The following is a 12,740-nucleotide window of genomic DNA, read 5'->3' on the forward strand; positions in this document are numbered from 1 at the left end:
TTGCTTCCCTCGGGTTCACTCTCAGGAAGGCAGTGACTGAGGGAACAGGTCCATCCGGGACTCAGGGGGAAGGTGACTCCACACCCCTGACAATCCAATCAAAGTGAAAATCAAAGGCATTGAGCACAGCAGGGAGGCGTGTGTTTTTATCTGATATTTTGCTCTGCTTCATTTTGTAACCAGTTATGTCATGTCGACCTTGTTGGGTGTCTGTTTGGATCTGTCAGCTCTCTACTTTGAATATCAAGGGACAGTGGTTCGATTGTCCCTTATTGGTGAGGGCCATTGTCTGGCATTTGTGTGGCACGAACGTGAGTTACCACTCGTCATCCCAAGCCTGGAGATTGTCCAGAACTTGCTGCATTTGATCACTAACTGCTCCAGTGTCTGAGGAGTTGTGAATGGTGCTGAACCATCAGCGAACATTCCCACTTCTGACCTTATGACAGAGGGAAGGTGATTGATGAAGCAGCTGAAGATGGTTGGGCCTGGGACACTCCCCTGAGGGACTCCTGCAGAGATGTCCTGGAGCTGAGATGACTGACCCTCCAACAACCACAACCATCTTCCTGTGTGTCAGGTCTGACTCTAACCAGTGGAGAGTTTGACCCCCATACCCATTGATTCCAGTTTTGCTCGGGGGTCCTTGATGTCACACTCGGTCGAATGCAGCCTTGATATCAAGGACTGTCCCTCTCCCCTCCCCTCTGGAACTCAGCTCCTTTGCCCATGTTTGACCCAAGGCTGGAATGAGGTCAGGAGCTGGGTGACCCTGTGGGGAACCCAAACTGGGTGTCACTGAGCAGGTTGTTGCTGAGTGGGTGCTGCTTGATAGCTCTGTTACTGACCCCTTCCATCACGTTACTGAGGATCGAGAGGAGACTGATGGGGCAGGAATTGGCCAGGTTGGATTTGTCCTGCTTTTTGTGTACAGGACATACCTGGGCAATTCCCCACATTGTCAGGTAGTTGCCAGTGTTGTAACTGGACTGAAACAGCTTGACGAGGGGAGCAGCAAGTTCTGAAGCACACGTCTTCAGTACTATTGCGGGAACGTTATCAGGGCCTATTGCTTTTGCAGTATCCAGTGCCTCCAGCCATTCCTTGATATCACGTGGAGTGAATCGAATTGTTTGGAGACTGTATCTGTGATGCGGGGGATCACTGGAGGAGCCCGAGATGGATCATCCACTTGGCATTTCTGACTGAAGGTTACTGCAAATATTTCAGCCTTATCTTTTGCACTGATGTGCTGGGCTCCTCTATCATTGAGGATGGGGATATTTGTAGAGTCTTCTCCTCCATTGAGTTGTTGAATTATCCACCACCATTCATGACTGGATGTGGAAGGACTGCAGAGCTTAGATCTGATCCTTTGGTTGTGGGATCGTTTAGCTCTATCGCTTGCTGTTTATGCCATTTGGCAAGTAGTCCTATTTGGTGTCTTCACCAGGTTGACACCTCATTTTTAGATCTGCCTGGTGCTGCTCTTGGCATGCCCTTCTGCACTCTCCATTGAACCAGGGTTGATCCCCTGACTTGATGGTAGTGGTTGAATGGGGGATATGCTGGGCCATGAGATTACAGATTGTGCTGGTTCTGTTGATGGTCCACAGTGCATCGTGGACACCCAGTGTTTAGCTGCTAGATCGGTTCAAGGTCTGTCCCATTTAGCACAGTAATAGTGCCACACAACACGGTGGAGGTACTTCTCAATGTGAAGGCGAGACTTTGTCTCCACAAGGACAGTGAGGTGGTCACTTTTACCGATACTGTCATGGACACATGCTTCTGCAGCCGGAAGATTAGAAAGGATGAGGTCAAGAGTGTTTTTTCCACTTGTTGATACTTTTACCACCTGCTGCAGACCCAGTCGGACCGTTATATCCTTTAGGATCTGACCAGCTCGATCAGTAATGCTGCTGCCGAGCCACTCTTGGTGGTGAACATTGAAATCTCCCACCCAGAATCCATTTTGTGCTCTTCCCACCCCCTGTGCTTCATCCAAGTGTTGTTTAATATGGAGGATACTGATCAGCCGAAGGAGGACGGTACATGGTAACCAGTAAGAGGTTTCCTTGCTCATGTTTAACCTGAAACCATGAGACCTCATGGAGTCCGGAGTCAATGTGAAGGACTCCCAGGGAAACTCTCTCCCAGCTGTATCCCACTGTGCCACCACCTCTGCTGGGTCTGTCCTGCCGGTGGAACAGGACTTATCTTAGGATGGTAATGGTCGTGTCTGGCGTGTTATCTGTAAGGTATGATTCCATAAGAATGACTATGTTGGGCTGTTGCTTGACTCGTCTGTGAGACAGCTCTCCCAATTTCGGCTGTCGCCCCCAGATGTTTGTGAGGAGGACATTGCTGGGTCAACAGGGTTGTATCTGCTGCTGTCTTCTCCGGTGCCCAGGTCAATGTCAGGTGATCCATCTGGTTTCATTTCTTTCAGACTTTGTAGTGATTGGCACAACTGAGTGGCTTGCTCGGTCATTTCAGAGAGTCAAACACATTGCTATGGGTCTGGAGTCACATAGTTGAGAGAGTGGTGCTGGAAAAGCACAGAAGGTCAGGCAGCATCCAAAGAGCAGGAGAATCAATGTTTCAGGCATAAGCCCTTCACCGGGATTTTTCTCCTGGAGTTGCATGTAGGCAAGACCAGCTGAGGACAGCAGTGAACCTAATGGATTTTTCCAACAATCAACACTGGCTTTATCATCATCTGGGGATTCTGGCTTTCAGATATTTTTGATTGAATTCAAATTCCACCATCTGCCATGGCAGGATTTGAACCGGGGTTTCCTGGGTCTCTAGATTAATAGTCCAACAATTTTACAACCAGACTGTCACCTCCCTGTTTGAATCATTAATGTCTTCACAGTGGACAAAGGGAGGCAGAGGGAGAGGATGTCAAGGTGAGTCTAAAGTCACATGAGACAAAGTCATTGTCCACCTGGTTCATTTACGATCCTTTTTGGGGTGCTGTTCCTTTGTCAACAGGAAACACACAGGCACAGAATTTATAGGTGAAGAGATAAAAGCAAGATAATTGGGGTCATAGAGATGTACAGCATGGAAACAGACCCTTCGGTCCAACCCGTCCATGCTGACCAGATATCTCAACCCAATCTAGTCCCACCTGTCAGCACCCGGCCCATATCCCTCCAAACCCTTCCTATTCATATACCCATCCAAATGCCTCTTAAATGTTGCAATTGTACCAGCCTCCACCACTTCCTCTGGCAGCTCATTCCATACACGTACCACCCTCTGTGTGAAAAAGTTGCCCCTTAGGTCTCTTTTATATCTTTCCCCTCTTACCCTAAACCTTTGTCCTCTAGTTCTGGACTCCCCGACCCCAGGGATGAGATTTGTCTATTTACCCTATCCATGCCCCTCATAATTTTGTAAACCTCTATAAGATCACCCCTCAGCCTCCGACACTCCAGGGAAAACAGCCCCAGCCTGTTCAGCCTCTCCCTGTAGCTCAAATCCTCCAACCCTGGCAATATCCTTGTAAATCTTTTCTGAACCCTTTCAAGTTTCACAACATCTTTCCAATAGGAAGGAGAGCAGAATTGCACGCAATATTCCAACAGTGGCCTAACCAATGTCTTGTACAGCTGCAACATGACCTCCCAACTCCTGTACTCAATACTCTGACCAATAAAGGAAAGCATACCAAACGCCTTCTTCACTATCCTATCTACCTGCGACTCCACTTTCAAGGAGCTATGAACCTGCACTCCAAGGTCTCTTTGTTCAGCAACACTCCCTCGGACCTTACCATTAAGTATATAAGTCCTGCTAAGATTTGCTTTCCCAAAATGCAGCACCTCACATTTATCTGAATTAAACTCCATCTGCCACTTCTCAGCCCATTGGCCCATCTGGTCAAGATCCTGTTGTAATCTGAGGTAACCTTCTTCACTGTCCACTACACCTCCAATTTTGGTGTCATCTGCAAATTTACTAACTGTACCTCTTATGCTCGCATCCAAATCATTTATGTAAATGACAAAAAGTAGAGGACCCAGCACCGATCCTTGTGGCACTCCACTGGTCACAGGCCTCCAGTCTGAAAAACAACCCTCCACCACCACCCTCTGTCTTCTACCTTTGAGCCAGTTCTGTATCCAAATGGCTAGTTCTCCCTGTATTCCATGAGATCTAACCTTGCTCATCAGTCTCCCAAGGGGAACCTTGTCGAACGCCTTACTGAAGTCCATATAGATCACACCTACTACTCTGCCCTCATCAATCCTCTTTGTTACTTCCTCAAAAAACTCAATCAAGTTTGTGAGACATGATTTCCCAGACACAAAGCCATGTTGACTATCCCTAATCAGTTCTTGCCTTTCCAAATACATGTACATCCTGTCCCTCAGGATTCCCTCCAACAACTTGCCCACCACTGAGGTCAGACTCACTGGTCTATAGTTCCCTGGCTTGTCTTTACCACCCTTCTTAAACAGTGGCACCACGTTTGCCAACCTCCAGTCTTCCAGTACCTCACCAGTTTCTCAATTTCCCTCTGACTATTAGGGGGTCTATAATACAATCCCAATAAGGTGATCATCCCTTTCTTATTTCTCAGTTCCACCCAAATAACTTCCCTGGATGTATTTCCGGGAATATCCTCCCTCAGCACAGCTGTAATGCTATCCCTTATCAAAAATGCCACTTCCCCTCATTGCTTGACTCCCTTTCTATCCTTCCTGGAACATTAAGCTGCCTGTCCTGCCCATCCCTGAGCCCTGGGTCAGATGAAGTTGAAAAGGTGAGGGTTTGCCAAGGAGTTCGGAGATTGAGGAGTCAGGCTTTGTTCACAGACTGGATTGGACTGGTTAACGACTTGTTCTCCAATCTGTTTGTGATCACAAAACATTGATTGAGAGCAAACAGGGCAAACTCCAATTCAGGATGTGTGACCCTGAGCTATCGGTAATCAGCAACTGCACCACGATATCAAACAATATTCAGTTCAAGATCACTCAGGTCTTGTTCAAACAGCTCACACAGGAGGCTACAGAACCCAACCGACGCAAGGATACATCTGGAAACACCGGAACATCGGACTTTCGAAACCCAGAACGCTGAGAACACAGAAGTTTCAGGTAGGATTTCAACAGAACTTTGACAAGTCTTTCTACAATCTACCAAAACACAGACCCTCACTGGGGAACAGTCACACACACACACTGACTCTCACTGGGGGACAGTCCCACACACACTGACCCTCACTGGGGTACAGTCCCACACACACTGACTCTCACTGGGGGACAGTCCCACACACACTGACTCTCACTGGGGGACAGTCCCACACACACAGACCCTCACTGGGGGACAGTCCCACACACACTGACTCTCACTGGGGGACAGTCCCACACACACTGACCCTCACTGGGGTACAGTCCCACACACACACTGACTCTCACTGGGGTACAGTCTCACACACACTGACTCTCACTGGGGGACAGTCCCACACACACTGACTCTCACTGGGGTACAGTCCCCCACACACTGACCCTCACTGGGGGACAGTCCCACACACACACTGACCCTCACTGGGGGACAGTCCCACACACACTGACCCTCACTGGGGTACAGTCCCACACACACTGACTCTCACTGGGGGACAGTCCCACACACACTGACTCTCACTGGGGGACAGTCCCACACACAGACCCTCACTGGGGGACAGTCCCACACACACTGACTCTCACTGGGGGACAGTCCCACACACACTGACTCTCACTGGGGGACAGTCCCACACACACTGACTCTCACTGGGGGACAGTCCCACACACACTGACTCTCACTGGGGGACAGTCCCACACACACTGACTCTCACTGGGGTACAGTCCCACACACACTGACTCTCACTGGGGGACAGTCCCACACACACTGACTCTCACTGGGGGACAGTCCCACACACACTGACTCTCACTGGGGGACAGTCCCACACACACAGACCCTCACTGGGGGACAGTCCCACACACACTGACTCTCACTGGGGTATAGTCCCACACACACACTGACTCTCACTGGGGGACAGTCCCACACACACTGACTCTCTCTGGGGGACAGTCCCACACACACTGACTCTCACTGGGGTACAGTCCCACACACACTGACTCTCACTGGGGTACAGTCCCACACACACTGACTCTCACTGGGGGACAGTCCCACACACACTGACTCTCACTGGGGGACAGTCCCACACACACAGACCCTCACTGGGGGACAGTCCCACACACACTGACCCTCACTGGGGTACAGTCCAACACACACACTGACTCTCACTGGGGTACAGTCCCACACACACTGACTCTCACTGGGGTACAGTCCCACACACACTGACTCTCACTGGGGTACAGTCCCACACACACTGACCCTCACTGTGGGACAGTCCCACACTCACACTGACTCCATCTGGGATATAGATTTGATCACCCACAGTTTGGTCCTTTCACTGTCTATCCTCTTTCTCTGGATGGTGAGGAAGTTGGCTCAACCTGAAGGTGGTGATCATTTTTAACCTGCTGTGTTGTATCCAGATGATTCAGAAGGATCGAGGTTAATGCAGTGATTCAATGTTGTATTGGTGACTGAGCTGTGATGCTGTGAACTGTGAGGGAAGCAGTTCCCAGTGCCCAAGTGGTGAAGGTGCAGCACAGTGAATCTCGAGGGATCTTGCAGCTGCATGAGGTGTTTCTAGAAGCAGATGGATAGGGCCCTCTGCCTCCGAGTGGATGGAATGTCCAAAATGGGATTGTGCTGCCAGTGAGATCCCCTGTCCTTCTCCAGCCTTTTCTACACACGACTCCAAATCCCTACAATGTGGAAGCAGGCCAGTCGGCCCATCGAGTCCACACCAGCCCTCTAAGGAGCATTTCACCCTGTTGCATCCCCTACCCTCTCCCAGTAACTCTTCATTTCCCATCACCAATCCACCCTAACCCTCACATTTTTGGACACTGGGAGGAAACCCACGCAGACTTGATTTGACTTCTTGTGATCACATGTACCTAAGTACAGTGAAAGGCATTGTTTGCCAACTGCAAAGACAGACCATAGTAAACAAGAGGAGAACGTGCAATCTCCATGCAGACAGTTGCCTGAGGCTGGAATCGAACCCAGGTCCCGGCACTGTGAGGCAGCAGTGCTAACCACAGAGCCATCGTACCACCAATGTATGGGATGGATCAGTCCTCTGGGCAATGAGGGATGGGCAGTCCATATTGGCTCCGACACTAATGCCCATGTCACGTGAAGGAACAGAATGACCGACTGTGTCCAGTTTTTACCGACTGAAGAAAGGGATACGCTGATATCAAACAGTTCAGGAAAGGAGCACGTGTCTGATTGCTGGGTTGTCATGGGTCAGGTTGATCCAATTCTCATTGGTGTTGACAGTGTGTTGGGGCGTGGGGGGATGGGGGGGGATGGGGGGGGTGGGGGGGGTGGGGGGGTGATCTTTTTGAAACATTAAATACCCGGTTGTTGTATCAGGTATTGAAACCTGAAGGGGTTAATTAACGAGTTGGGATGGAGAGTACCTCCCAGCAGGTGATGGGCTGTTTCTCGGAGGGAGCTGGTGTGTCAGGGAGTGTTCAATGTGTGAATAAATAAACATGAACTCACTCTGAAGTTCACGCTGAGTGTTCACAAATACCTGTCTCTGACATAAGGTCACTAACCTCTCGCTGTTATATCATCAGGACCCTGTTTGTCAGGATTGAATCTACCTTCAGTTAATGTTTTTGTGTGGGTCTCCTTCCCCTTGGACACTGAGTCATTCTGGTGGGATAGTGAATCTGTCCATGAGTTCCAGGGTCATATCCACAGCACAGGCAGCCAATCAATCCTCACGGAGTGTACAGAGATGAGGCTTGCCTTTGTACTAGAGACAGGGAGACCGCAGCGGGGGGAACACCACGTACTGGGCTCTGCTCTTGATGGTCGATATCACACAGGGAGGTAGCGTCTGGACTAATGACAGACAGGCACCTTATCACATGGTGAACAGTCACAAAGGGTGAGCGACCCAGTCCTACCCTACATTTCAGGGTTGTGGAATATCTTGACAAATCTGAACTCAAGTTTTTTGTCCAAAATATTTATGTGAATTATAAACTGTGCCCTGAACTTCGAGCTTTGTGACAATTGATTGATTACTGCCTTCCCAGATGTTAGCTGCACTTATTTCCCAACCTGCTTTCGTGGAATTGACTTTGTGCGGGGGCTAATCTCCCCTCAATCTCTGACCTCAACCATCCCTAAACATAAACTTATTGATCTGAACAAAACCTGTCTCTCTCTGTTACGCACACAGCAATGAACTGACCAGGACCTGTCTCATCCAAATACTTGTTCAAGGATGTGAGGTTTCCTACTGCAGCCCCCTCCCACATAGTACATCTCAGATCCCCCTACCCTCTGGGTGAAAATCCTTTTCCTCAACTTCCCTCTGAACCCCCTGGCTTTCACTTTAAGGTTATACTCCCCCCCCCCCTCCCTTTGTTATTGATCCTTTGACTCTGCTTTCTATCCACCCTCATCATCTTATACACCTCCCCCCTCAGCCCTCTCTGCAAATCCAGCCTCTCTCCATCACTGAGATGCTCCAACCTGAGCAACATCCTGGTGAATCTCCTCTGCACTCCCTCCAATGCAATCACATCCTTCCTATAGTGTGGTAACCAGAGCTGCACACAGTACTCCAGCTATAGCCTCAACAAAGTCCTGTACAGCTTCAACATAACCTCCCTGCTCTTTGTTAAAGACAAGTGTCCTGTACGCCATCTTAACCACCTTCATTACTCTGTCCTGCCACCTTCAGGGATCTGTGGACAAACTTCCCAAGATCCGTCTGTTCCAGTGAGCTTCCTAGTGTCCTGCCATTCATTGAGTGCTCCCTTGTCTTGTTCCTTCTCCCAGACTGCATCCCCTCACATTTATCCGGGTTCAGTTCCATCTGTCAGTGATCTGCCCATCTGAGCAATCTGTTAATATCCTCCTCGAATCTGAGATTTCTTTCTTGGCCAAACCTTGTGTTATCCACAATCACATTCCTCACTCCTCCCACATTCCCATCAACATTGTTTCTCTAAACGACGAACAGTGAGGGTCCCCGCACAGATCCCTCTGGTTCGTCCCTGGACACTGGCCTCCAGTCACACGACCTGCCTCCAGCACCACCCTCCATCCATCCTCTGAGACCTTGAGCAAATCCAGGGAGCAGACTAATCTCCGAGAGAGACACTCTTTGTGCTTCCTGGGAAGGAAGGTGTGATGGACTTCCTGCTGCTTGGAAAACAAGCCAGCTCTCAATGTTTCTTTGTCTGAGTTGCCCTGAATTTTGAGTTTTGATGTTTCTCTTTTTGTTTCAATAGAACTTTTCATCTGTGTTTTGTGTCTGTTGTAGGTGTTGGTATGAGGGGTATACTGAGACTCCAACTGGCCTGTTTCTGGACACTATTGATTTGGAGTGATGTTAGTTTCCAATATCCTCAGACCACAGACAAGTGCCAAAATACAGCGTCAGTCTTTGCTCAGCTCCATCCCACCGAGATGAGGGCAGTTAGAACCTTCCTGCTGTCCCAGAAACACCTCAACCTTTCAACTGCAAAAAGTCAGACACTCAAGAAAAATTATATCTTCCTCATTCAACTGCAGATGCCCAAGAAGCACCACGTTCTCAGTTTCCTGAGGGGAACTGGCTGTGTCCCCAAGCGGAATGCCAAGGTGGTCATCTTTTTTGGTGCTGAGCCAGCGCCCAATGTGACTGAGTTCACCGTCGGCCCATTACCAAGACCCACCTATTACCACACTGTGCCGCTGGGGGGGAACCGGCCAATAAAGTATGCTTCACGCCCAATAACAACACTGGAGTATACCCTCCTTCTTGAGAAATTGGTGGAGGTAACCAAACCTGCAACCCTCCTCCTGAAGGAATCCAATGGATTCTGGTGGACTAACTGCAGTGACCACTGCCTGACCTTCACCGATGCTGCTCCCAGGGGTCAGAGGTCAGGAGACAGGAAGACGTGGTTCATTCTGCAGCGAGACGTGGAAGGCTTTTTCATTCACCCAATCGGCTTTGAGATTCTGTTGAACCATGAGTCTCTGAATCCCCAGGATTGGCTGGTGGAGAAGGTTTGGTTTCATGGGGAGTACTTTGACAGTGTGGACCAGCTGGTCTGGAGTTATAACCTGGGCAAGGTGAACATTTCCCCACTGCCGGAATATCAGAGCCAGGGCCTTTATTCCAGCTACACCCCCAGAGAGCACTTCCAGAGCCGCACTGAGATTCCTGGGCCCAAGCTGTACCAGCCCCAAGGGCAGAGGTACACGGTGCAAGGGAACGCAGTCCACTATTCTGGCTGGAGTTTTGCATTCAGGAGCCAGGTCACCACTGGCCTCCAGCTTTTCAATGTTCAGTTTAATGACGAACCGATCGCCTATGAGATCAGTGTCCAGGAAGCCATTGCATTTTACTCGGGCCAGAGTCCAGCGGGGATGCAGACCAAGTACATTGACACTGCCTGGGGTATGGGAAGCATGAACTATGAGCTGGCAAAAGGAATTGACTGTCCAGAGATTGCCACCTACAGAGATGTTCACCACTTTGTGGACACAGATCAGCCAATCCGCTACAAGAACGCGTTGTGTATATTTGAATATCCTACCGGCGTACCATTGAGGAGACATTTCGACAATAATTTCAAAGGAAGCTTCAATTTCTACGGGGGTCTCGAGGGCCATGTTCTGGTGATCAGATCCACCTCCACGGTCTATAATTATGATTATCTCTGGGACTTCATCTTCTACCAGAACGGGGTGATCGAGGTCAAAGTTCACACCACTGGTTATATCCACTCCACCTTCTTCACACCTGATGGGGTAAACTATGGGACTAAAGTCCATGGCTACGTCTTGGGTAATCTCCACACACACCTCATCCATTATAAGGTGGATCTGGATGTGGCAGGTAGGTTTTACACATGGTGATCTACAAGGGACAACTCAATGACACAGGACAGACGGAGTGAGGGCAGAGTGAGAGAGGGCAGAGTGAGAGAGGGCAGAGTGAGAGAGGACAGAGTGAGAGAGGACAGAGCGAGAGAGGACAGAGCGAGAGAGGACAGAGCGAGAGAGGGCAGAGCGAGAGAGGACAGAGTGAGAGAGGGCAGAGTGAGAGAGGGCAGAGTGAGAGAGGGCAGAGTGAGAGAGGACAGAGTGAGAGAGGGCAGAGTGAGAGAGGGCAGAGTGACACAGGACAGAGTGAGAGAGGGCAGAGTGAGAGAGGGCAGAGTGAGAGAGGACAGAGTGAGAGAGGACAGAGTGAGAGAGGACAGAGTGAGAGAGGGCAGAGTGACACAGGACAGAGTGAGAGAGGACAGAGTGAGAGAGGACAGAGCGAGAGAGGGCAGAGCGAGAGAGGGCAGAGCGAGAGAGGGCAGAGCGAGAGAGGACAGAGTGAGAGAGGGCAGAGTGAGAGAGGGCAGAGTGAGAGAGGGCAGAGTGAGAGAGGGCAGAGTGAGAGAGGGCAGAGTGACACAGGACAGAGTGAGAGAGGGCAGAGTGAGAGAGGGCAGAGCGAGAGAGGGCAGAGTGAGAGAGGGCAGAGCGAGAGAGGGCAGAGTGACACAGGACAGAGTGAGAGAGGGCAGAGTGAGAGAGGGCAGAGCGAGAGAGGGCAGAGTGAGAGAGGGCAGAGCGAGAGAGGGCAGAGAGAGAGAGGGCAGAGTGAGAGAGGACAGAGAGAGAGAGGGCAGAGTGACACAGGACAGAGTGAAAGAGGACAGAGTGAGAGAGGGCAGAGTGAGAGAGGGCAGAGTGAGAGAGGGCAGAGTGAGAGAGGACAGAGTGAGAGAGGACACAGTGACACAGGACAGAGTGAGAGAGGGCAGAGTGAGAGAGGACAGAGTGAGATAGGACAGAGTGAGAGAGGGCAGAGTGAGAGAGGACAGAGCGAGAGAGGACAGAGTGAGAGAGGACAGAGTGAGAGAGGACAGAGTGAGAGAGGGCAGAGTGAGAGAGGGCAGAGTGAGAGAGGACAGAGTGAGAGAGGGCAGAGCGAGAGAGGATAGAGCGAGAGAGGGCAGAGTGAGAGAGGACAGAGTGAGAGAGGGCAGAGTGAGAGAGGACAGAGTGAGAGAGGGCAGAGTGAGAGAGGGCAGAGTGAGAGAGGGCAGAGCGAGAGAGGGCAGAGTGAGAGAGGGCAGAGCGAGAGAGGACAGAGTGAGAGAGGACAGAGTGAGAGAGGGCAGAGTGAGAGAGGGCAGAGCGAGAGAGGACAGAGTGAGAGAGGGCAGAGCGAGAGAGGGCAGAGCGAGAGAGGGCAGAGAGAGAGAGGACAGAGTGAGAGAGGACAGAGTGAGAGAGGGCAGAGTGAGAGAGGACAGAGCGAGAGAGGACAGAGTGAGAGAGGACAGAGTGAGAGAGGGCAGAGCGAGAGAGGGCAGAGCGAGAGAGGGCAGAGAGAGAGAGGACAGAGTGAGAGAGGACAGAGTGAGAGAGGGCAGAGTGAGAGAGGGCAGAGTAAGAGAGGGCAGAGTGAGAGAGGGCAGAGAGAGAGAGGGCAGAGTGAGAGAGGGCAGAGCGAGAGAGGGCGGAGCGAGAGAGGGCGGAGAGAGAGAGGGCAGAGTGAGAGAGGGCAGAGTGAGAGAGGACAGAGTGAGAGAGGTCAGAGTGAGAGAGGACAGAGTGAGAGAGGGCAGAGTGAGAGAGGG

The 12,740-nt window shown here is 50.7% G+C and overlaps 1 protein-coding gene across 1 annotated transcript; it reads left to right on the forward strand.

Annotated features, from left to right (window-relative positions):
- Positions 1 to 4,978: 4,978 nt before the first annotated feature.
- On the forward strand, positions 4,979 to 11,016 carry aoc1 (amine oxidase copper containing 1). The gene is made up of 2 exons (XM_072569535.1): positions 4,979 to 5,117; positions 9,431 to 11,016. The coding sequence occupies exon 2, from the start codon at positions 9,439 to 9,441 to the stop codon at positions 11,014 to 11,016; it is 1,578 nt and encodes a 525-aa protein (XP_072425636.1). The 5' UTR covers positions 4,979 to 5,117; positions 9,431 to 9,438.
- Positions 11,017 to 12,740: the final 1,724 nt, after the last annotated feature.

This window comes from Chiloscyllium punctatum, chromosome 5, assembly GCF_047496795.1.
Source record: "Chiloscyllium punctatum isolate Juve2018m chromosome 5, sChiPun1.3, whole genome shotgun sequence".
NCBI classification, from domain to species: domain Eukaryota; kingdom Metazoa; phylum Chordata; class Chondrichthyes; order Orectolobiformes; family Hemiscylliidae; genus Chiloscyllium; species Chiloscyllium punctatum.